Below are 24,013 nucleotides of genomic sequence, written 5' to 3'. Positions count from 1 at the left end.
TCTTTTCTCTTAAATGCTAATGAAATTTCTCCATTCTCTTCATTAGCAGACTACCATTATCAGTAATTTGTAGCCTTCTCTTTGTTCCTTGTTTGTAATGAATGGTAGATTCTAGAGAACCTCAGGGTACAAAAATACTTCAGCTATTGTCTTCAGCTTAGTTAGACTGTAAAATTACTTATCTCTTAAGCTATGTAAGTAAGAATACAAGATCTAAAGATCTTAAGTTGGCACCCATATACACATAGTGACTCTTGCCTCAGCAATCGAACCCTATTTTAAATATTAGTGATGCCAAGATGTTGAATGAAAAAACTTGATTGTTTCCTCAGTCTTGTTTTTTAGTTAATAACTGAAGAGAACTAAACTAATGAGGGAGTATCAGGCAATAGTTTGCATCTGTTGGTACATAGTTCATTTCCATATTTTACCAGTGTGTGTCACTTGTGAACCAGAGCATATTTTAGCAGCAGTAGTTGGCACAAATGCACAGTAGCACTTAAACATAAACACTAGGATTATTAATATATCAAGCTTTCTATATATAGACTGTGCAAGGAGATGCACAATCAGTGCACAGATGCAATTTAAATAATTTCTAATAGCAGTTAATAGAAAATGGAAAGAAAGGAAAAGTGGTCAGGAGAATTTTCTAATCAAAGGGCCATGTAATTTTGGGAAAATGTGGAGGCAGCCCCACATTTAGTTGTCCATTTGAACCCAAATAGTGATTGAGCTGTTGTTAATTTGTTCAACTCACAGTTGATGCAAGGGAAAGTAGTGTTAAAAACAAAATTATATTACTATATTTACCATAGTTTATCAAAATGCATTAAACTTGACCTATTAGGAGAAACCATAGTAAAAATATATGTTTTATTTTTCAACATAATAACTGAGAACACTAATAAAATTTACTACACTTTTTATGTCACTCAAATGAAAGAATTCCATGCAGCGTCTGCTACCTCATATGCTCTCACTCCTTGATTCTTCAATACAGTTCACACCACAGTGGCAACATTTTCTTTTGTTATTAACTACTCTTAAAGGCCATCTGGACCTCGTGTCATCTTTGAGAGAAGTCTTGCCACAACAGATTCCATAGCACATTATTTTGACATATGACGGGACTAATCCTTACACATATTAGCTACACTACTGGTCAAAAGTTTTAGAACAACTCAGTTTTTCTTTAAATGAAATCAGTAGAAATGCAATGAATGACATAAAATGGTGAAAAGGTAAGCAGTAAACTGCCAGAGGTTTAATTTGAAAGTTTACATTCACAAAAACTGAAAAAAATACAATTTTAGAATATTACAAATGGGTCTTCTTCAGGGAACAACTAATAGGTTACAACCTACAATTTGCACAGGTTTCCCAACTTATGTCTATTACTTTAAAACCCTTTGTCTGTCTTAAAGCAGAGTTGGAACAGACTGTGTTACTGCACCATCTGAAGTATGCCTTGGACAATATTACACTGTAAAAAGTTGAAAATTCCAACGCAGTCCAAAGGCAATTGGACACTTGAAGAAACTCTAATAGGAAGAGATCTGGTAGACCCAAAGTCACAACTCAATCAGAAGACAAGTTTATGAGGGTCACCAACTTGTGTGACAGGCGCCTCACAGCACAACAACATTTTAGGTCATTCATTGCATTTCAACTAATAACATTTGAAGAAAAACTGAGGTGTTCTAAAACTTTTGGCCGCTATTGTTCGCTAGAATAAGAATTTCAAGGACAGATGGGATCCTTAAGAATATTTTGCCTTTCAAACCATTCTCCTTACTACAGTGCATGGAGGCAAAATAGGCTTGTGTCCTCTTCCAGGTATGTTAATCACAGCTACAATTCACAGTTTCATTGTGTGAAGCTTATTAATCCTTTAATAGTGGGAATAGGAGATTTTCACGCATACAGTTCCCTGATTTATGAAATTCGACAACATTTGTGTGAATTCATTTGTGTGTTCTCTGGTCTGTCTTATGTTAATGAATGACTAAAGAGGTTTGGATCACCACTAAAGAGTTCCTAAAGACTCAAGTTTGCTTTAAAAGATAAAATTTGAATAGCAGTATATATAAGATCTTGTTCATAGGAATTTCTGTAGGTACCCATAATTGTAACACGTGATTTAAGATAAATTAAAAGTTTTTGAGAGGAATTTTTTTATTTAAAAAAACAAATTACATCATGAAAGGTTAGATTCTTCTTATTATAAGCATGTAAGATAAATCAACAATTAAGTCATTTATCAATAGCCTTTTCTACTCCTCTTTACCAATAATTCTGGTGAGTACTGTATAGTGTTACTTTGTAAATGTGCTGAGCACTTCTCTGAAAGGGCAGTGTAAGTGAACAGTTGTTTATTTTAGCTTCCACTGACTGGACGAGCAGTCCGAAAAAAAATTGGTGTTAGGTGTAATACCAGTCACATAAGAGGTAGGCATGGATCCAATTTAGATTAACCAGATGTTGATATTCAAACTGACTTTGTATGTGTACTGTCACTTACAGTAAATGTTGGGAAAGAAGCTTTAAAACTTAGCTGAACGTTGTAAATTATTGTCTAGATATAATCCTGCTCATCTCTACGCATAACATTGTTGTGGTACTTGATGTGTAGACCTGAGGAAGGCTTTCTCTATACTGTAGCGACCATGCAGATGAGGCCTCATGTTGGAGCAATGCAGTCAAAGTTTGTACTATGGGAAGAGATCATTATTTCAGTGCATTTTTGAATCTGAGTGGGAAAAGACTGGAGTGTTGTTGTGAACTGCAGGGGGCACTCTCAAGCACCTGCAAAACCAATAAATACACAAACACCAGGTACTTCTCAGCGGCCCATGTTGTATTTAACCAGCCTCCTCTTCAGGTCATTACATTGGCTCCCTGTGAGAAGCGATTGAAGACCCATCTGTTCTGTCAATATCTGTTGAATTGATGAAGAAAAAAAATTCTTCACGATATTTTATAATCTTGGTTAATTTAAGTTTAATTGCTTTAGTGATTGTAATCTATCATTGTAAATGTATGAGTTGTTACATCTTTTCACTTGTGGCAATCAACTTTTGTTACTCGTCCTATTACATTTGCTGAACAAATATATAGCCTAATGTTACTCGATTGTTTACCTCTTTTGTAAGTCACTTTGGATAAAAAGCATCTGCTAAGCAAATTAATGTAAATGTAAAAGTCTATGTCAGGGTTGTTGAACTCCATGCCTGGAAGGCCGCAGTGGCTGCAGGTTTTCATTCTAACCCTTTCCCTAATCAGTGACCAGTTTTCACTGCTAATTAACTTCTTTTCCCTTCATTTTAATAGCCCTGTTTTTAAGGATTTAGTCCTCTGAATTGATTCTTTTCTTCATTAAACGGCAGCCAGACAGAAATGAGATGTGAAACAATCCTTGGGTACCGTTGGTTTGACTTTGTGTCGAATGAGCGACATTACCTGCATTGTGAGAAAGCATCAGTTATGGCACTACGGCCATGTGGCGGGTCCCCAACAATGAGGATCTTACGAGCTGGATCACCCTCGGGGAAACACGAGTGGCTGGACCAGGCAAAGGAGTCGCCCACGTAACACCTGGCTGCAGCAGATAAAGGGTCATTTCCGGAGGGTGGGACTGGACTGCGTGTCTGCCTGTGGGGTTGCCAACCGGGATCCCAAGTTGTTTCGTTGTGTAGTGGGTGCAGCAACACACTGTACCAGTGCATGCTCCCCAACTTAACTTGACTTGACTTGTCATTTGAGCTTCAATCATTTGTGACTGTGTAGTGAAGAAGAAAAAATCAACTGCACATTCTTTGATTTATTCATAGCCAGTAGTGCTACAAAGTCCTCAAAACACAATACAACTGGTTATTTTTGTGTTAGCCATCTGTTGAGTTGTTTTGTCTCCATTGTGCAGTTGTTTCTATTTCATATCAATCCATTTCCTACAGCAGCTGATTATCTCTGCTTTTATATATTTGTTACTTGTCTTCATTTGGATAAAAAGCAATTCCATGAACATTTACTGTCCGCTTCAGCAAGGGGCTCTGGCCAGAAAATATAATAGAAAAGTAAAATACTGAGCAGAATGAATTTTATGATGGATCTAGTTGATTAGCATCAGGAAGTAGTTGTGTGCATTTTTCTCAGATAAAACCTACAACCTTAAAATGAAAGCTACAAGTACATCATTTATCAGTTTTTTCACAAGAAAAAAATATTCAAAAGAAAAATTCACTGAACTATAAAGACAAACACATATTTGATGATTACTTTTTTCTTTTTTTTAAATATGTTTTATAATAAACATGTTAAGCTTAATTTTTTAGATGCCTTCTAGCATAAAATAATGGAAAAATTGTTATTATTTCATTCAATTTTTCTCAGGTCACAGATATTGCAGATGCCATGATTTTGAAACAACTGTTTGAAAATTTGTTTCAAAATGGGGTGGTGGTTGTTGCAACTTCTAACAGACCTCCAGAAGGTAGGTGTTAAAGTATTTTATTTTGTTATGGCTAGATGCTAGTGCAAAGGGAGACAAATACTACAAATAACAGTAGTATAACAAATAAATATGTCCTACATATTTTTTCTCATAAGTAACTATTATAATGCATCCATCCATCCTGTAACCTAATTATCCTGTTCAGGGTAACAAGGAATGAGTGCCAGTACTGGCAGCACTGGGTATAAGATGGGAATTCCAACTTGTATAGGGAACATTTTATGCATGCATCTACACTAACTTGTAATAGGCCTGTTTAGCCTTACCTGTTAATCTAATGTGGAAGCAAGCCTGGAAGAAACTCCACACAGGCAGAATATACCAACTCTGTACAGGCGATATCCAGGACACGATTCAGGTTAACTCTGAATCTGTGAGACAGCAGTGCTAAGTGCTGTGACATCATACACTTCATTATAACTAAAGAGTAACAAAGTAATTCATTTTTAAAGATAATATTGTTAAATTTTTCATGTGTGAAACTGTTTAACTATAGCACCCTTATTCTAAGGAATATTTTTGTATTTATTGACCATAGTCAGATTTGTGAGAAGCTTTTGTAAATATGATTTTATGAAATTTATGCTTTATATTTTTCATTCTTGTTTAGTTATTTAAAGATAAAAAACATAAAATACAGTAATCACTGTTCATCAGAGTGGATTGTAAATAAAGCCAAATATTTTTTTTTCATTATTTTACAGTAGGACTGAAAGTGATAAGTCAAAATTTAAATGACTATATTGTATGGTTAATGACATTGTAGTGTTGTGATTTAAATTTTCTGTGTAATAGCGCCCAAACATGCAGTTCACCATGAAAAAAAAAAAAGATTGATGTCAATTTACTTGGCAAGAAAAAAACAGTATTGCCCAGTGAAACTGTTAATTAAAAGTCCTATAATCTTATACCACAAATAACCATGCATGCAGGTTGAACGTCCTGTCAGTGCGCACACTAATATATTAATCAAACATTCCAAAATAAATTTTAATAATAATTATATACAATGGTTAAGGGAATAAATATGTGGTTTGAGGTGAGGTAAACTAAACTGGGGTTGTGTTCATATTGTGGCTACTGCATAAAGTTAATGCATAATTTTTCAAGTGGTCTTTCAGTTAATAATTATAGAAAATGTAGTGGTTAGTAAATACCCATCATAATATTTTTCCCAGTGGAAAAAAAAGTTCTGCCCAAAGAAAGATGTCCTAAACACACCTGTGAGGCGTTTATTGATTTGTTTAGTTCTCTTGGAAGTTTCCAATGTGAAACACAACTGATATTACTGATATTCAACATGTAATTGTTCGTTTAATTTAAGATTGTAAAAATTAGAGAAGTAGTAGAAACTATCACCTTTTATCATGTAGGTAGGATGGCTTTTGGGCTTGCACACTAACTCATAAACTGAAGGTGCCAAATTCAGGACTCAGACTAGGAAAAAATTTTTTTTTTTTTTTAACATAGTTTTGTTTCATAGGACTAGGTGTTTACATTCCTAATTGAATACATGAGACCTTCAGCTTAGATTCAGTAGAATTGTCAAATGAGTGATAGAGCCTTCCTGGGTTATCAAGTGGGTGCCCCTCTTCCTCAATGTTTCGCTGATAGGCCCATGATGTCTCCAGAGGGTTCAGTAGTGAATGCTGCTAAGGCACCAGGGGAGACCAAAGCACTTCATGTAAAAGCTAAGCAGCCGCTCCAGCTTATACACCTTTGTGACTGGAACCTCATACAGGGTTAGCGGCCACATGAGACGTGGAAGGAGGCCAAAATTGCAAGCACTAGAGCTTCAGTTTGCCAGGGAGAGAAGTTTTGTCGATGGTCTCCAGGCCACAGATAGCATCCTTCCTGACCAGTTCTACCTGGTCCCTGTTCTTGAGCGATTCACTGTACCAACGCCATAGGCTCTTAACTGGCTTCTCAGAGACTGTGGGAATCGTCTCATCAGCCAGTTTCCCCTAAATGCTTCTAGACTTGCTTGGTTTGATCTTCATCTGGGCCATCTTGATGTTATCTTGGAGCTTTCTGAGCAGTCTCTGAGTTCAAGCCTTGGTCTTGGTAAATGCCCTGATAGGTGGCATCCTCAGACCAGGTCTTATGTGCTGTCCTCCAACCACCCATCGAGATGCTCTAATGATCACCTCCATAGCCATGGTGAAGGCTAGAGGGGAGATGGTTCAGCCTGCCATGATTCCCACCTCAAGACGCTGCCATGCTGTGGTGAAACCTGTTATTGTTACGCATAGCTGAATGTCCCGGAAATAGGCCTGGACAAGATCTGTAAGAGCCACTGGTACCCTAACGTAGTCAAAGGCATTCATTCCAGAGGAATTTGTGAGAAATGAACAAAAGGTGTTGGCAAGGTCCAGAAACACCACATGCAGATTTCTTCCCTCCTTCTTGGCAACCTGAATCTGGTGCTAGTGTGTTCCAGACAGCTGGAGAAGCCTGAGATGCCTGCCTTCTGAATTGATGTATCAATGAGGTGGTTTCTTTGCAGGTAACTGGATAGCCTTTGAGCCACTATGCTAAAGAAGATTTTGCCCTTATCTGGCAGAACTGACTGATTTTTGAGGAATCCTTTTCTTTGGGAATCAGGATTCCCCCAGCTCTCCGCCAGGATGTTGGGATCTCCTTTTTGCACCATACCACTTTCATGAGCCTCCACAGGAATTGCAGTGCACCTGGTGCATTTTTGCAGAGCTAGTATGAAACTCCATTGGGGCCTGGTGCTGATGATGCCCTTGCTCTATTCACGACATTCTGCACCACTCCATCGAGGTGGGCTGGTGTCTATGTGGTGCACTGGAGGGTGGAAAAAGAGGCATGTCAACTGGGAAAGTGATCTTTTCATGGTGTCTGCTATTTGTACAGGACCTTTCCAGATGCTTCTCCAGGTCTACCTTTGACACAGAGAGACTTCCACTCTTCTCACTTGTGAAGAGACTTTTCACAAATTTGAAAGGGTTTTTGTTGAAGCATGCTCTTGTCCTCTCCTTCCTCCTGTGCTTCTTCACAAGGTTTTCAGCGCTCCTCAGTGTCATGAGTCTGCACTGGATTTCTGCTTGCAGCAGATTTATGCCAACTCTCTCCTCTTCTGTGGCCTTTCTCCATTGCTTCTTCAGCTGCCTTTTCTCTCAGACCAGGCAATCTATTTCCCTCTGCCTCCTTGACATATTAGGGATTGTTGGTGCTGTTCTCTTCCTCTCTACCGCCCCAAATCACTTTGCTATGTAGGAGTAGATTACTTCCCCCATACGTTCCAGCTTCTTCAGCATGGTGCCACGGAGAGTCCCCAATATGTTGCTGAGGTCTGCATTGACCTCCTCCCACACCTCCTTTTCACAGGACTTTGGCCACTTGATCTGTTGCTTCTTCCCCTAAATCTTTTTCTCCACTGTTGGTTGTACTGGGCTAGGTTCAGGTTGCTCTCCTGTGTCTATCTCCTTCTCTGCTGGGACAGAGTTGTTGATGTCCTGCAGACTTTGGTTTTTAACCTGCAGCTGAACTTGAGTCAACTGACTTGACCTGCTTCTTAAAATATGTGTTCTGGTAATTTAAGAAAGACAGAATAAGCAATTGATGTCTAATTGAAATTAGAGTTTACCTTACTGTATGTGACTACTGCATGTAAATTTTTCGAACTTTAAAAGCTTGAGCTTTTGGTTGAAGTCACTGTGCCCTGGATTGTTTTGTTCAAAGTTCTAAATATTTATGCCACAATGTTATGACTGATGACTGACTGTTCTAAGGATATCAAAATATATATATTTTTTCATGAAACATATTTTTTCTCTGTAGATGAAATATGAACATAGGAAAAAGTAGTCTATTTCATCTAACCTTCAGGGCATGTTATCTGAAGAACATGAATTGAATATACTGTAAATACTATATAAAGGAAATGTATTCATACTTGATAAAGCCATAATGGAATGGCTTTCAAATTTGAATTATTTGTCAAGTTGTATGCCTCTGTTATTTCTTATTATAAATGTTTCAAACTATTACATTTTCCCTCCAATTTATTCAATGAATGTACAAGTCCATGTAGACTGTGCCCGAACTGTGACTCTGTAGCTTTGAGGCAGTGGCTGTAACCACTGGGCTAACAGGCTGCACCAAAAAAAATCTGTGTCACTGATTAGTTGTATTTTGATGTACTATTATCATTGGCATTTCAGTTGCACTAGAGTGTTGTACCGTGTTAGCCATTATGAATGTAGAGAAAAGCAAAGCAAAATGACAACTTTTATTGGCTAAATAAAAAGATTACAATATGCAAGCTTTCAAGGCAACTCAGGCCCCTTCTTCAGGCAAGATGTAATCAATTCAAGTAATCAATGTAATCATTGGCATTTCAAAAATTTTGACAACATACAGTAGTCTTTTGTTTTTGGTGGCATTTCGTTGGTATTATGATGGGTTAGTGAATTTCATGTGCCACAGGTAGAGAAATTAGATCTTCTCTTTTTGATCTTTTTAATGGGATGGAAAAATACATTATACATTTAGATAGTCATATGGTAATACAGCCTTTCTTTTTCAGACCTTTATAAAAATGGGCTTCAGAGGGCCAACTTTGTACCATTCATCACAGTGTTGAAGGTAAACAAAAGTCATGCTTTTTATGTCTTTATAATTGATTGTACACTTGTTGATATAGATATACATAGAACGGAACTTCTTTGATATATGGTTTACTGCTAATTATACAACTCCAATAATTAATAGTGAAAGAGACATGTCAAGCAAAAGTTATCTAGTCAATGGAAATAATGGACTGCTTACCTTTCAACGTTAGGAGAAAGGAAAAAAGTAGATGGTTAACGAAAGTGTTTACTGCATTGCTTCTTGTTAATGAATAAATGTGTTTGCATTATGCATCATTCAGACAAAATAATTATAGGTTATGATGTGATTGGAAGTTGAGATGTTTTTCATGTATAATGACACTTTTTTAGATGGGAATGTTTTTATTATAAATTAGTCAGTATAAAAAAGCTGCTGTTCATTTTTCTCTTAATGTATAGATTGATATGTAGACAACAAGCTGAATCAAAAGTATTTATTGTAATACCTCTCTAAAAAAACTGGTAAACAATATCGCAGTGGCACAGAAATAAAAAACATGACCAATAGGAGGTACATAAACCGCACACAGAAGGTAGCATAACTTAACAAATCTGTCCTCCCCTTCTTATTATTATGTGTTTTAATAAAAGAGAACCGATAAAATTAACAATCAGCTTGTTTATTTGATTTCAGTAGAGATATTGCTTTATTTTATTTATAGAACAGATTATTTTATATGTTTATTATTTTCTATTTTAAAATGCATTTTATATTTGGTAATTATCAACACAAGTTACTTTATAAAGTGGAATAAAATTCTGATCTTTAACATTAAAAAAATAAGTATTGTGAAAGATGCCCGGACACAGACAGACACTGAGACAGCCAAATCCAAAACACATGCTATTTATTTTCACAGCACAACACAGCCACAATAAACTCAGCTCACAGTCCTTTCTTTGACTCTCTTTTCTTTCTCTTCTGCCGCCTCCACTCCTCTCTCGTAAGCTCTGTCCACTACCAGCCAACTCCGGCTCCCTGAATGGAGTGAGGCAGCCCCTTTTATGGCACTCCAGGTGTGGCCAGTTCCTCCTCCGGCAGTACTTCCTGCTGTGGTAGAAGTGCTGCTGTCCAGGGCTCTGAGATGGTCCAGGTGCCCCCTGGCGGTGGCCACGGACCCCAACAGGGTTGAGCTTCCAAGCTCTCCATCTGTGACCCTGATGTAATCCAGGGGGGCTGCCCACTTGCACCCCGGGGAAGATATTGCCCCTCTCCCAGGTCCTTCCCTTCTCCAGGCATCCTGGTGGGGCAAGGTCCCCAATCGTCTGCCACAGTATATTGTTTTGATAAGTAGGTACCTTGTTTGTTTTGACAATTCAGCTTCTGTTTATAGAGCACCTAACAGCAGACTAGTTACAGTATTGTGTCACAGACCTAGCATCTTAGTGTTCAAATTCTGATCCTGGTCTTTGTCTGTGTGCAGTTTACAAAGAGTTTGGACAAAATGCTGCAGAATACATCCTTTGTTTAGTTAAAGCACACTAAATATGATTCCATCTTGGAATCCATTTTGTAATCTTGACTTCATGTGATACTCTGATTCTGTAAATGAAATTGAACTGCTTAAACAATCCTAAACTACTAGAGTTGGTTTTAGTAAGCCATCACTGAACCCAACAAAATTAAAAAATGTTACTACTTTTGGCATAAATTGAATTGAAGGCAGGACTCTTTACCAAGAGATAACGTGGAGAGATGGGTGTACAAGTCAAAAGGTCGTTCCCATGAGTCTTTGGGTTTACTGTTTGTATATGTGTTAATAATTCCAGAAGAAACTATATCAAAATTTTTTATCAAAAAAGCATTAATTTTGCATGTTTTGAAGAAGCAACTGGATAACAGACATGTGGATTATGCAACATGAGTGTTGTGTTAGATTATTATTTTTTTTTTATTGCCTTTTTACATTGTTTGCCTTTGTACACCACTGGTCTCCATTGAGTTCTGTTACGCCATAAGCTTCTTTCTCCCCATTGTGCATGAAAACATTAAATGCATTTTTCTTTCTCAGCCACCACTACAAAGTACATGTAGTAAAATATTTTTGAGTGCAGTATTAATTTAACATGTCAAATATTTCAGATCTCAGGTACACCTATATCAAATCATTATTAGTATGTAATTACCCCGATCAATGGCCCTACTTACATAAAAAGCAAAAAAAAAAAAAATTACAAAAAATATAACATTTGTACTACTCCACCTAAAAATATTTTTTATGCAACTCATTTTGCATAATCTGCATGTCAGTTATCCAGTCTTATGCATAAAACATGGAAACTAGGAATTGGATATAATAAACAGGAAACTAAAACCTCATGGAATTGGGCCTGCCTTTCAACCGCATTCATTAGTTAAGAGTCCTATTTTCAATTCAAAAAGCGATAGTTCCATTTTTTCCTCTCTAACGTTGCAGTCTAAGGTCTACAGAAATGGTCTTGGGCTAACTGTTATAGTACTACACTTTTTGTGCAACATTGTGTAAAATTAGGCTTGTTAATTTTTTAGTTTCTAGACTATCGAACTGTATGTGTGGTTTTGTATGTTGACTTGGATAAAAGCATCTGCTAGATGAAAACATTATAATAACCTAATCAAGACACGAGTAATGCCAAGATAAACCTCAGGGTCATAACAAGAGAAAGTGGATGGTAAAGGTGTAATAACATCTGATTTAGACAATTAACATAATCATAACAAAATATTTTTGCTGAATAAAGAATAACTGTATGAGCAGCCTCTCTCCAGTTCTAAAGGATGCAAAGTGATAAAAATGGACTTTCAACCTTGATTTAAATGCTTAGAATGAGGAGGCATCTGTTTCTGTAAACTGAAAGATAAATCATCGCCCAGTCTTGAATCTCTATAGTTAAAGATTCTTTCCCTGCACTTGCTTTATTTATACTTGGTATCTTAAGAAGCAGGGCTGTATTAAGGCATTTATGAACCTAGACTATGAGAATTTTGGGGCTTTCCAAAGTAGAATATTTTTTAAATAGTAATAATAACATTTTGAGTACTATGTCTTGAATGCAATTGTGAAGTAATGTGTTAATTCCAGTGTAAGAGGAAAGTGAAAAATGAATTTGTAGCCTCACAATAGTTTAAATGTTCATAGAGAGCACAAAAGCATAAATGGTATGACTCTAAAGTAAACAGTAGACTTATCAAACAACACCATGCATAAAAGCCTGCTGCATTCCCGATGTTCTCTAAAGCACATTATCTTTCTAAAACTAGGTGAAAATCATAAAAAATAAAGTCTCCAATTATGTTACAGGATCTTCTTTCTTGCTTTACTTGACCATCCATTTACATATTGCTTTTAGTTATTGCATGGCTTGCCTTGGCTGCCCCTTCATCTTGTACTGCACCTTAGTAGTTTTCCTCTTACTGATCTGAAAAGTCTGTGTCATTTGGTGACTTTCATTGCAAGTTAACTGATGCTTTTAATCCAGCCCTGTAGTTTCAAGAATGGCATTGATGATAGTACCCTTTACTGGAAAATGTAAGATATTTCACAAAAAATAAATTATTTTAATTTAAAACATTGTTTTAAATATTTTATAAATATAGATGGTATCTGTATTCCCCTTGAACTTCAATGTATACTGTAGGTTGCGGTCCCTTTGTAACAGGGAGGTTTCTTGTCCAAATTCATACACTGTATACCACTTTCTTAGCACCATTTTCTTACTTACAGTGTCTTTCTCCTTAGATCACATCATCTCCTATTAATGAGTACATTAATACAACTTACTAAATCAGAACTGTCTGTTAGTCTGTGTTTTTTCTTTATGTCCAATATAGAAATCACCAAACCAGCTAGATGATATATAAATGACTGGAGAAAGTATGAGTTTGACTAAAGTGATTTAAATGCCATCCCTTGTTTACCCTGTGTATTTAGTTAAAGTAACAACCACTTAATTTTCCAAAAGCATTGTCCATCTAACAATTGACAACTCAAGGTTTGGGTGTACCTGTTCCTGGTGTCTTCATACATGGGTCCTAAGAATGATAGCTGTTGACCACTCTTCCACATTCAATTTTGTACCTTCTATTAAGCATTATTAAGGGAAAAGATTTTACATATTGGTATGTTACTCTTTGGAAGCACATTATCATTTGAATTATCTTCTGTTCTTACAGGTAAAGCATCTTGTGATACGTTAGTTATAAAACGTGTTCGCACTCCTCTTGGATTTTTTTTCACATTTACTTCAGTATGTGAATATTTAATTTTTAAATTTTTTCACTTATAAACACAACCACAAAATTGCACATTATATTCAATGACATTCAGTGTGGCCTAGAGGGTGAGATTATGGACTTGAAACTAGAGTGTTGCTAGTTCAATCCTGGTCATTTACTTGCAGTCATTTACCTGCATGTGTGGCAGTTATTTATATATATATTTACACACACACACACACACACAGCATTGGGGCTAGATGCCCTAAACTAGCTCTAAGATTTATTCTGGCGAGCCAAGCACTGTGCTGAGCCCAGTCTAAAAAAGCTTAGAAGCAGCATTACTTCCAGAAGGGAACTTTAGCACCCACACTCTTGTGCCAGTAAGAATTATAGAGGGTGGCACATCAAAAAGCCTAACGGCAAGCTGAGGAAAGCATCACACTACATCATGGACAAATGACCATGTAGAAAAGACAAAGAGTGCTCTTTAAACACTCAGTAGTTTAGTCCTCACACCTGGAGCATCAACTTGCAACTCCTCACAGCATCTGACATCTTTCTTAAAGACCTGATATCCTATCTGTGCCAAAATAAATTAGAACTCTAAATAACCAATTCTGGTGAGCATTGTTGGGCTAAATGTCCTGTTCTCATCTACATTGTTCTAATGTTCTAACCAGTAAACTTCAAGCCTCTTCTGTGTTGTATGTTATATATCTGTCTCATCTGTCTTGCATTTTGCTTTCTATGTCAATATATATATATATATATATACAGTATATATATATTATGTATATATATAATATATATATAAATATATATATAATATATATATATATATATATACAGTGTATATATATATATATATATATATATATATATATATATATATATATATATATATATATAGTATGTATGTATATATTTACATTTGTCATATTTCTATAATCTTTATTAATTGTATTACTCTGTTTCTTAAAAACAAGAAGTCTAATGGCAAGAAGACAAGAAGTCTAATGGCTGGAAAAACCCAACAGACAAAAGTAATGGAAAAAAAAGTGGGAGCATTACAAATTTATTTAATTAATTACTGGCATTGCCAAAGGCACACTGATAATTAGGTTAATTATCAACATCAATCAATCAATTATTTTTCTCACATCCATAAACCATTTCCTACATTAATTTGGTGTCCCTGAGTTGGCAGAAACAGAAATCGCTCATCTTCCCACATTAATTTGGTGTCCCTGGGTAAGTGTTTTGTTAATTGTTTTAATTAATTATTGACTTTGCCAGAGGCAAAAGTGATAATTAATTAACTGAGTGATCACACAACATTTTCCTACAATGCTCAACTTATTTTTTCATTTTTTTAACATTCATGTAATTAATGTAATATCACCATGTTTAACACTGTAGTCTTATAGCTCCAAAATTCCAGGTTCAGGTCATAGCCTGCGAATGTTGAATTTTCATGTTCTTTCTGTATGTATATGGGAATTATTTTAATAATCCACTTTCTGCCCACATCTGAAACACATGCAGTGAAAAATAACTGACCTATTATGAATGTGCCTGTCAATGGACTGATTCCCTACATGAGTTGATTACTAACTTGTGCTTGATGCTGCTTGAGTGGGAGCTGGGTCTGCTATATTGAAACTAAGCATGCTCAGAAAATGAATAAATACATTTATTTATGAACATAAATTCAATAACATATTTAAACATACATTTTTTTGTACATAATTACTAGAATAGATAGCACCTGTGTACAGGGAAAGTCTCTCATTTTGTGTACATCTGTCTTTGGGAATTCCTACTATTGATATGTACATCATCTAACAAAAATTACATTATGAAGACATAAGTACATTCAAAGTACCAATCGGGGTGTAATTTAAACTCTGCAAAAGCTAAACAAAGAGACTGAGAAACATGAAAAAACTGATTCTTTGTAGGATAGGGTATATTCTAAAAATAATCATCTGGAACGTAAAGAAAGTAAAACCACCAAGACAACTTCATCTTCTCTAATGGAACTAGATTCTTCAGCTGCTGTGATGGGGGAAAGTATTCATACCAGTTTTTGCTTGATTATAGAGTGACAAAACACAAGTTATTTTGGGAGGACATTTGCATCAAAACTCAAATAGAAATGACAAAAGAAACCATAGACTAGTAGTTGCATGACAGTAGATGGAGAATCGGCTACCTGCAATCCCCCTCTCTGTTTTTCCATTTGTGAGACAACACAAAACAAGCTTTTAGTAAAGCAACTGAGTTATCATCTGCTGAATACAATAGCAAACTTGCTTAGCTAGCTTCTGCTAGGCTGCCTGGACTCATTCATTCGTATGCATATACTCTTAATCAGGGCATGTTAATAAGGCAAATATCAGCTGAATATTTTAACAAGGGCCACGCCAGGGTTCAGAATGTTTCAGTTCATTTCTTTGTGTTTGTATGTTGGAGAAGTTGTTAAAACAATTAGTAAACAATTCTCAGAAGAAGACTATGGCTAGAAAAAAATACTGAAATATATTTTCCATATATTATAAAATGAAGTTGACATTTCAGGTGTATTCATAATTTTTTCTGTAAATGGAAATGATTTCATTAATGTACTGGTGATTAACTGGAATCTTTTGCACCCAGTCCTGCTACGATAGGCTCTAGTTCTTTGCTGCCTTGAAATTGGATTAAACTGGTTTTGATAAAGGAGGAATGGTTTTTGTTTATTTGTACATTACACTAAAATACATGTAGTGTATGTTTAAAATTCAGCCATAGTTTAAGGAGTTAAAGTGTTGTTCAGTAAGGTTTTCCAGTACAACCATTTGCAGTCTTAAGTGTTTGCAATCTATATGTCACAGTAGAAGTCTTTAAGGTATGTAACTAGATTCTAGGACATGTTCACATTTTCTGATGGCACATGAAACTTGACAGTTCTGTATGTTGAATAGTATGCTTTGAGAATATATAATTTCATCATTGCAGTTTCTTACACATCCTTTTTAGTCAATGGACATAAACGTTTTTCTCCCATATATGTGAAAAAGTAGTGGTACATATTTTGCAGAGTCAATACATTTCCTATTAAGTGTGTTAACACTAGAATTACCAGAGCCAACGAAAAACTCGTAATTCCGGCCCACCTTAAATCCCTTCGCACCTCTCCATCAGCGTCTTTTGTCTTCTAAATGTGTTGATAAGCCCAAACAGCAAGCAGCCTGCTATACCATCCCCCCACTGCCTCAGAACGGGCAAGAAGTTCTCCCAGTTCCTGCCTTGATTGATTATCTGGGAGTGAGCTACCCAGAATTGTAAGGGGAAATAATTTGATGTGTGTTTTGTGTCTACAACAATCTATGTAAACACACCGTTAAAACAAACGTTTTTCATGTTTTAGTAATAAATAACAACATGTAGACATGAACTGTGTAATGTGTGAAGGCTGATGGCCAACTATCAAAGAAACACTTTCACAAAAGGTGTAAATACAATACGACAACTTCCGTGGTCCTGTGGTTAGAACTGCCAACTTATAATCCGGCGGTCATGAGTTCGATACCACCTCTCAAGCAAATTTAGCATTTATGGTAGTAGTGAGCTTCTCTTTTTGTTAATATTATACAATAAAAACATACATTTGATTTGTGTCTGTAACAGCCAGTGTAAATTTATAGTCCTTGTAAAAATTTGCGTTTTTTTATTCACTTTTACTCTCTCGGTCATAATCATGATACAACAAGCACCCCCACCCCCCCAGATCTCACACTATTACTTTTTATCTGAAACTGGGAATAACTGTAGATGTGAGTGGTGTTTTGAGACAATCGAACTGGAATTCTCTGATCGGGAGGGATAAAAACTGACACAGAAACGCTGGTGAATCTGCCTTCTTCGTATCTCACCATCACTTGAATTTTTTTTATTCAGTTTTATTGAGTGTTCCTGCTCACGCTGAATTAGTATTCACCTTATTGTTTATGATGTCAAAGCTGCGCTGACAAAAAAACAGAGACACAGGTATATATGATATTTGGAATAACTCATTTTATGACCTGTATAGTACATTTCGGAAAACATTGTGGCACTGATGCAACATTATTCATATTCATTCGCATAACATTTTGCACTTGTAATCGGTGACCGCATTTTTTTTTTCGATCTTGCCAGTGTCCACTTTTGGGTGCATGAGGTTGTTTCTTTTGTACTCCAGGACATGCAGAGGAAAAAATAGTACAGAGAGATCAGTTCTGCGCAATAGTCAATCATCAGATTCAAATTTCAACAGTTCATACACAACCAAGGGCCATCCTTTCTACGTTTATGATGTGTACCTGTTGCAATGTACACACTTCTCTCTGTGCTGTGGTTACTATTACACTGAAGGGGCTGGGGAAGCGGCGGTCTTGGAACATAAGCCTGTTGATGTTGCATCCTCTTTTGCTTTATCCATCGCCTTTTCTTGTAAGAAGCGACGACGAAGCTCCTCTGCAAGGTGAGCAAAGAACACTCTTCTTTTCTCAGTAGCCCCTGTGCATGCCTTGCACAGTACATGTGCGTTGATCGCCGTCAAGTCAAGCTTGTTCTGGTGCAAGTAACCGGCCACCTCCGTGCTTCTGCTCGCACTGAATAAGCTGACGCCTTCTGGTGCACAATGTCAATGCAGCACCGGGCAAAAAAGAAACAGACAAATATATATGACATTTTGAAGAAATGATTTTATGACATGAATAGTACCAATCAGAAACCATTGTTGCATCTTCGTTTGTTATTTATTACTAAAACATGAAAAATGTTTCTGTTTTAACAATGTGTTTACATAGATTGTTGTAGACACAAAACACACATCAAATTATTTCCTCTTACAATTCTGGGTATCTCACTCCCAGATAATCAATCAAGGCAGAAACTGGGAGAACTTTTTGCCCATTCTGAGGCAGTGGGGGAATGGTGTGGCAGGCTGCTTGCTGCTTATCGACACATTTAGAAGACAAAAGACGCTGATGGAGAGGTGCGAAGGGATTTAAGGTGGGCCGGAATTACAGGTTTTTTCGTTGGCTCTGGTAATTCTAGTGTTAATTAGTACTGGGGTTTCTTTTGCTAATTGAAGAAGTGAATAATCATTAAGATATTTTGGTAGGTCACCTCATTATCTAGTTGTTAGCTTCTTACCTGCTAGCTTGACATGTAAAGTCACATTAATCTTCCATTTCACTGGAAATGTTCTGCATAACTGATAACATGGTTTATTATGCTTCCTATTATTATTGGACATGAATCTTGCAAATCCTTTGGAATATTTCCTGATTTTTTTAAAATATGAATTAACAGACTTAAGTATAAAATTTAAATTTGTTTGTATCTCATACTTCAAAGAAGACCTTGTTCAATTTTAATAGATATATGATTACATGCGTACATTGATTAAGATAAATTTATTGGTAAATTGATTATATGTACCAGCATTTCAAAAATGTACATCTAGCAGTTCTGCAGTGACTCATATCTGTTGATCTAAGTTAGATCGATTGCATGTGAGATCAATGGTTGATAATTAATAAATATGTAATTATGTAAGTACATTACTATACTGATTCCAGGAGAGAAGTTCATTTGCTCCAGAAATATGCACACAATACAGTATAATGATAAAGATATAACAATATAATAAAAATATTATATATATTACAGCTGGATAAGGTTAAGATGGACATGGTGAAAAGATGAATAATACAGTCTGATAGCTACAGGCCAAAACAAGCCTAAGTAGTGCCCTTTGCATATTGTGGCCTAATAAGTCCCTGGTTAAAGATGCTGTAGAACATCCCATTATGGAGAGGATGGACAATGTTATTCATAATGGCTTCTAATTACCTTCATCAACAGAAGACCTTTTTTTCCAGATAATTACCAGTGTAAAATGAAATACACCGTAAATAACAAAAATAATAGACTTTTGCAGAGGTTTCTTACATCATATCATATAGAATTACACCAGCAATTTTCTGTCATCTGGACATATGAACTTTGAACTAGCCTAGAACTTAAAAAACTGTTACTTGGAGTGGGCAGGTCCAGGTTAGCATGATGTGTTTGAAATATGTTAACCCGGCCTAGATATGCTTATGTCATATTTTTTGAATAAATTGTGCTTAAATGATGCTTATTGTAGTATAGATTTGTTTGTCTGTTTCATGATTGCTGGTTTAAATTATAAGAGACCAAAACCTTATATGTTAACATTTATATACAGAAGACTTGTTGTTTTATACTTCCTTTTAAGAAGGGTGGTACAATATTTAGTGCTGCTGCTGATTCTGATCTAGTAAGATGTCAAAATGAATAATAAGAATTAAAAATAGTTTTTGTTTCTACATTTTTCCCAAAACAAACAGTATCTGTAAAATATATTAATTTTAGCAAATGCAGTAAATTTGTGTTAAGAAGGAATATATTATTGTTAAACATTTAATTGTAAGTTAAAATTGTATAGTGCACATATTTTTCATGAAGTGTGTTCTTTTTCTTTTTTCAGTATTTAATATACTTCTAACTAATTAATCAATTTCATTTTAAACCCCTTTTATTTTTCCATATTGCATTTGTTGTGCCGTCTGTGTTAGTAAGGCTGGGTTATTCTAGTAGCTCCAAATATGTTGTAAATCGGCCATTTTTTTTCTCTTGGTTTGCTTTAATTGATAAAATCAGAGTTGTCAGGCAGCATCTTTATAATACCCTGGTACTACAACTAATTCTCTACACAGTGAATGACCAGGGGTCAACTATGGCGGTCAGTGCCAGGACCCCCCGACCTCTGCTCAGCTGTCAACAGTGTTGGAGTGCCAGGGTTAATCCTTCAGTGATGTCTTTACTTATCAATTGACTTTTTATTATTGAGATTGCAGGGGAACAGCAGGGCTGCCATCCTTGTGGCTCTTCACAATGCTGCTCTTGCAAAAGGTTTCTTCTGAAGGGGTGTTAGAGCAGGAGTTCCCACTGGGCAGAAAATCATTTCAGTCAAATTGAAGTAGTCTTGTGCTAAATCATGGTGATTAGTTGTACAGAGAGAAGTAGAGAGACTAATGGGAAATCAGCCTGAAATGAAGTAATCCTAAATACTACTGATTTGATTAACCAGTGAAAGGCTGGAGATGATCTGCCGACAAGAGAAAATAAATGTATATATGGCATCCAGTAAGGGTTCTTTCTTTCTTTCTTTCTTTCTTTCTTTCTTTCTTTCTTTCTTTCTTTCTTTCTTTCTTTCTTTCTTTCTTTCTTTCTTTCTTTCTTTCTTCATCTTTTGCATCCTCTTCTTTCTGTTCGTTTTCCTTTTGCTCCTCCCTTTCAAATCAACTAATATCTGTAATTTAAATAAGGTGTTTGCTTACCTAGTGTAACCTAGAATTTATCTGGTTTATTTTTTTTTTATAGAATTGAGATTTGGATACTTTTGTACATGACTGGTGCATCAATGAGGCAATATGAACAATTAATGAAGAGAATATTGTATTTATGGTTGTCTGATTTGTGTTTTGTCCAGTATTGTTCATAATACAATATGACTAATTGATTTCTGATTAATACAGTTCATTTTAAAACTCCAATTCTTTCTTTCTGATTAATACAGTTAATTTTAAAACTCATATTCTTTCTTTTTTTTCTTTCTTTTCATCCAAAGTAATTAATGGCATTTAGATATGATATATGTGATTTCATATCATTTTGACTATTTATTTGCGTAAAATATGTGTAAGTTAATTGAATAGTTCTTTCATCCCTGTCTTTCTCATATATAAATAAATAAGAAAGTTTGTGAACATCTCTGAAAAATCTGTGTGTAGATATGTGTATGCATGTATGGGTGTATACGAGGTAAGACACAAAAATAACAGGATTGGTAAAAATAATATTTATTAATGAATTACTGCATTCTAAACATTATCACCTTCTATACACTCCCCCTCCCGATCTCTACACCGCTCCATATGTGTCTTCCATTAATTGAAACAGTGCTGGAAGTTGTCTTGCTTGAGGCTTTTCAACAGGCTTTCCGTTTTTGTCTCCACTTTATCCATTGAAGAAAACTTTTGATTTTCGAGAACAAGTAAAAATCACAGGGAGCTAAATTGGGCAAATAGGGCGCATGATCAAGGACAGAAATGTTTTTGTCAGTCAAAAACTGCTTTACGGAAAAACAGAAAATTTGTGAGTAATTTGTTGTTGATTTGCTGTTTGATTTTTTTCACCCGACATTATCACGGCAACTCGTGTAGCAATTGTTGTGTAAATACTGACTGGGCTATTCACAGGATATACCTAGCCTTTTGGCGGTTTGAGAGGGCGTGTAGGAGAGGATATAGTTCTATTGATTCACGTCTGGCCGACCTCCAGATGGTTTTCCAGGAAAGCCCCAAGCCCAGTCTGGTTATTTTTGTGTCTCATCTCTTGTATATATATTATATGCCTATGTACAGTATGTGTATGTACAGTATGTATGTATAAAAAAATAGATATGCATTATGAATAGTAGGGGTTACTCTTGATGCATCCCTGAACGCAGAAAAGGCACTATAAATACCACAGTAATAAAATAATGTGGTTTATTATACATGTAATAAATCTAAGGAGGAATTAATACAAAGGAGAGCTTGAAATATCAAAATAAAGGGACAAAGCAATAAAACCGCTAATTTTTCAAACCCAGACTAATAGGTAAAGTTCTCTGATTAGCTAAGGGGATGGCTAGAGCACTTTCCCACCTGAACTCGATATCAGCTTTCTCCTTTTTTCACCTTGTATGTTTTCTGAAATGTAGTTGGCCTTTTTCCACTGCTCTCCTCCTGCCTCAAAGTTCACTGGCTTCCTGGCCAAGAGCCCTTTTTAACCTGAATTTTGTAAGTACTTCTGGTTCTTCAAACTATTCCAAGCCAAGAGCTAGCTTGTCTTTTGGTAAGGGCTACCAGATTAGCACTCATTCTCAAGAGGAATTTACTGTCCCTGCCAGACCAGAGGAATCCAATAACAACATGCAACATGGTCCCTAGCACAACTGAACGCTGATACCAAAAAAGTAAAAAAAAAAAAAAAATACTATTTGTGTTTTCAAAATACCTATTGATATATCCTTGTGATATGATTAGAACAACCCAGGTTTGGTTCATAGAGCTCTGAATCAAGTGTATTAGGTAGTAGTTAGCCAAAGCTGCTGTGCTGGTTGTGTAATTTAACAAATAAATTACTGTACCAAATGATAATCAAATTTACTGGGGTACCTCAAGGAGTTGTTTGATGCTAGATTTGACAGGATAAATGTAAAATATAGTAAAATACACCAAAACTCATTGTATCTGATGAACAGTACTTAAAAATCAGTTAAGGGACAGAAATTCACTGATGTTTTTACTCCACATGGCATCAGACAGAGTCATCTATAACCAAAGTACATGCTTTAAACATGGAAAGAATTGTTAGAAGAAATTGACTTGTAGGGAATGCTGTAGCTAAGAAAATGTTCTTGCCAAAAAGCAACAAGCAGCAGAGACTGCAGTATGTAAAAGACAACAAAGCTTGGAGCAAGAGCCATAAGACAGAAAGTCTTATGGAGTGAAAAATCTAAATTTGAAATTTTGAGATTTTAACAGATCAGAAATAAAACTGTCACGAGGTGCAGTATATTGATGCCTGTCTTCAGACTTCTGTGAAGTAATGGTGGATCTGTCTAGGGATACAGTTTACCCAACAGTTTAGGACAACTGGTCAAAACTGATGGAATATTGAATCTCTCAGCATATCAAACTACATGCACAATTAAGACCTATGTGAAGTTCAAGTCTTTGGTTGGAATATTAACTAGTAGTAGACTGGTCACCCCAGAGCCCTGACCACAAAATAAGTGAAGTTGTTTGAAATCACTTGAACAGTGTAAAGAAACAAAGGTCAGCCAAAATCAAAGGAACAATTATGGCAAATCTTGCAAGAAACTTAAAAGATTTACCACAGTGTACAGCAGTGTACCGAAGTGAATTGCATGAGTTATGCGTTCAAAGGGAGGATACATAAGATATTAACTTGGCATAAAAATGTAACACTTTTTGTTTCTGTTTATTTTAATGTTAGTTATTTTTCCATAAATAAATAAACACTCACAACCCAGATAACTAACTTTAAAAAGATCATTTTTGTGTAGTAGCCAAGGTTTTTTTTACACAATACAATATATAACCTATATACCAAATAAATGGTACACATCATAATTTAATATTTGCACATTTTTATGTGACTGTATATGTGCATATGTTTACATATAATGAATGAATGTATGTATTGTTTTATTGATCTGTTTTTTTTTCATTCTTTCTCCAATTGTCACCGTTCTACATATAATACAAACAAACCATAATCCTTTTAGGATTATGTTTTCCAAATCAGGAATCCAAGGAGGGCTAAAGCCTATTCCAGCAATGCTCAAGTAAATTTTCCTTTAAAATAAAAATATTTTTTTTCCTTGTAAAGGTGTACTTTTACTCTACATCTAAGAGGAAAACAATAAAGGCTAGTGATTGCATTCTTGACACATTGCACTCTCCAGTACACTGTTTAATGTTTAATTATGTTTTGTAATCTTGTAAATTGCTTTTTAGAGAGCTTTAT

At 35.6% G+C, this 24,013-nt stretch overlaps 1 protein-coding gene across 1 annotated transcript in view; it reads left to right on the top strand.

Moving 5' to 3' along the window:
- Nucleotides 1-24,013, top strand: part of afg1lb (AFG1 like ATPase b) — a 265,220-nt gene that overhangs the window by 116,597 nt on the left and 124,610 nt on the right. The window contains exons 6-7 of the mRNA XM_028798899.2: nt 4,393-4,492; nt 9,069-9,127. Coding sequence (XP_028654732.1) covers nt 4,393-4,492; nt 9,069-9,127 — 159 coding nt within the window. The remainder of the gene's footprint in view (nt 1-4,392; nt 4,493-9,068; nt 9,128-24,013) is intronic.

Source organism: Erpetoichthys calabaricus, chromosome 3, assembly GCF_900747795.2.
Source record: "Erpetoichthys calabaricus chromosome 3, fErpCal1.3, whole genome shotgun sequence".
NCBI classification, from domain to species: domain Eukaryota; kingdom Metazoa; phylum Chordata; class Cladistia; order Polypteriformes; family Polypteridae; genus Erpetoichthys; species Erpetoichthys calabaricus.
The sequence above is the reverse complement of the archived record's forward strand: the minus strand, read 5'-3'. Positions and strand labels throughout refer to the sequence as shown.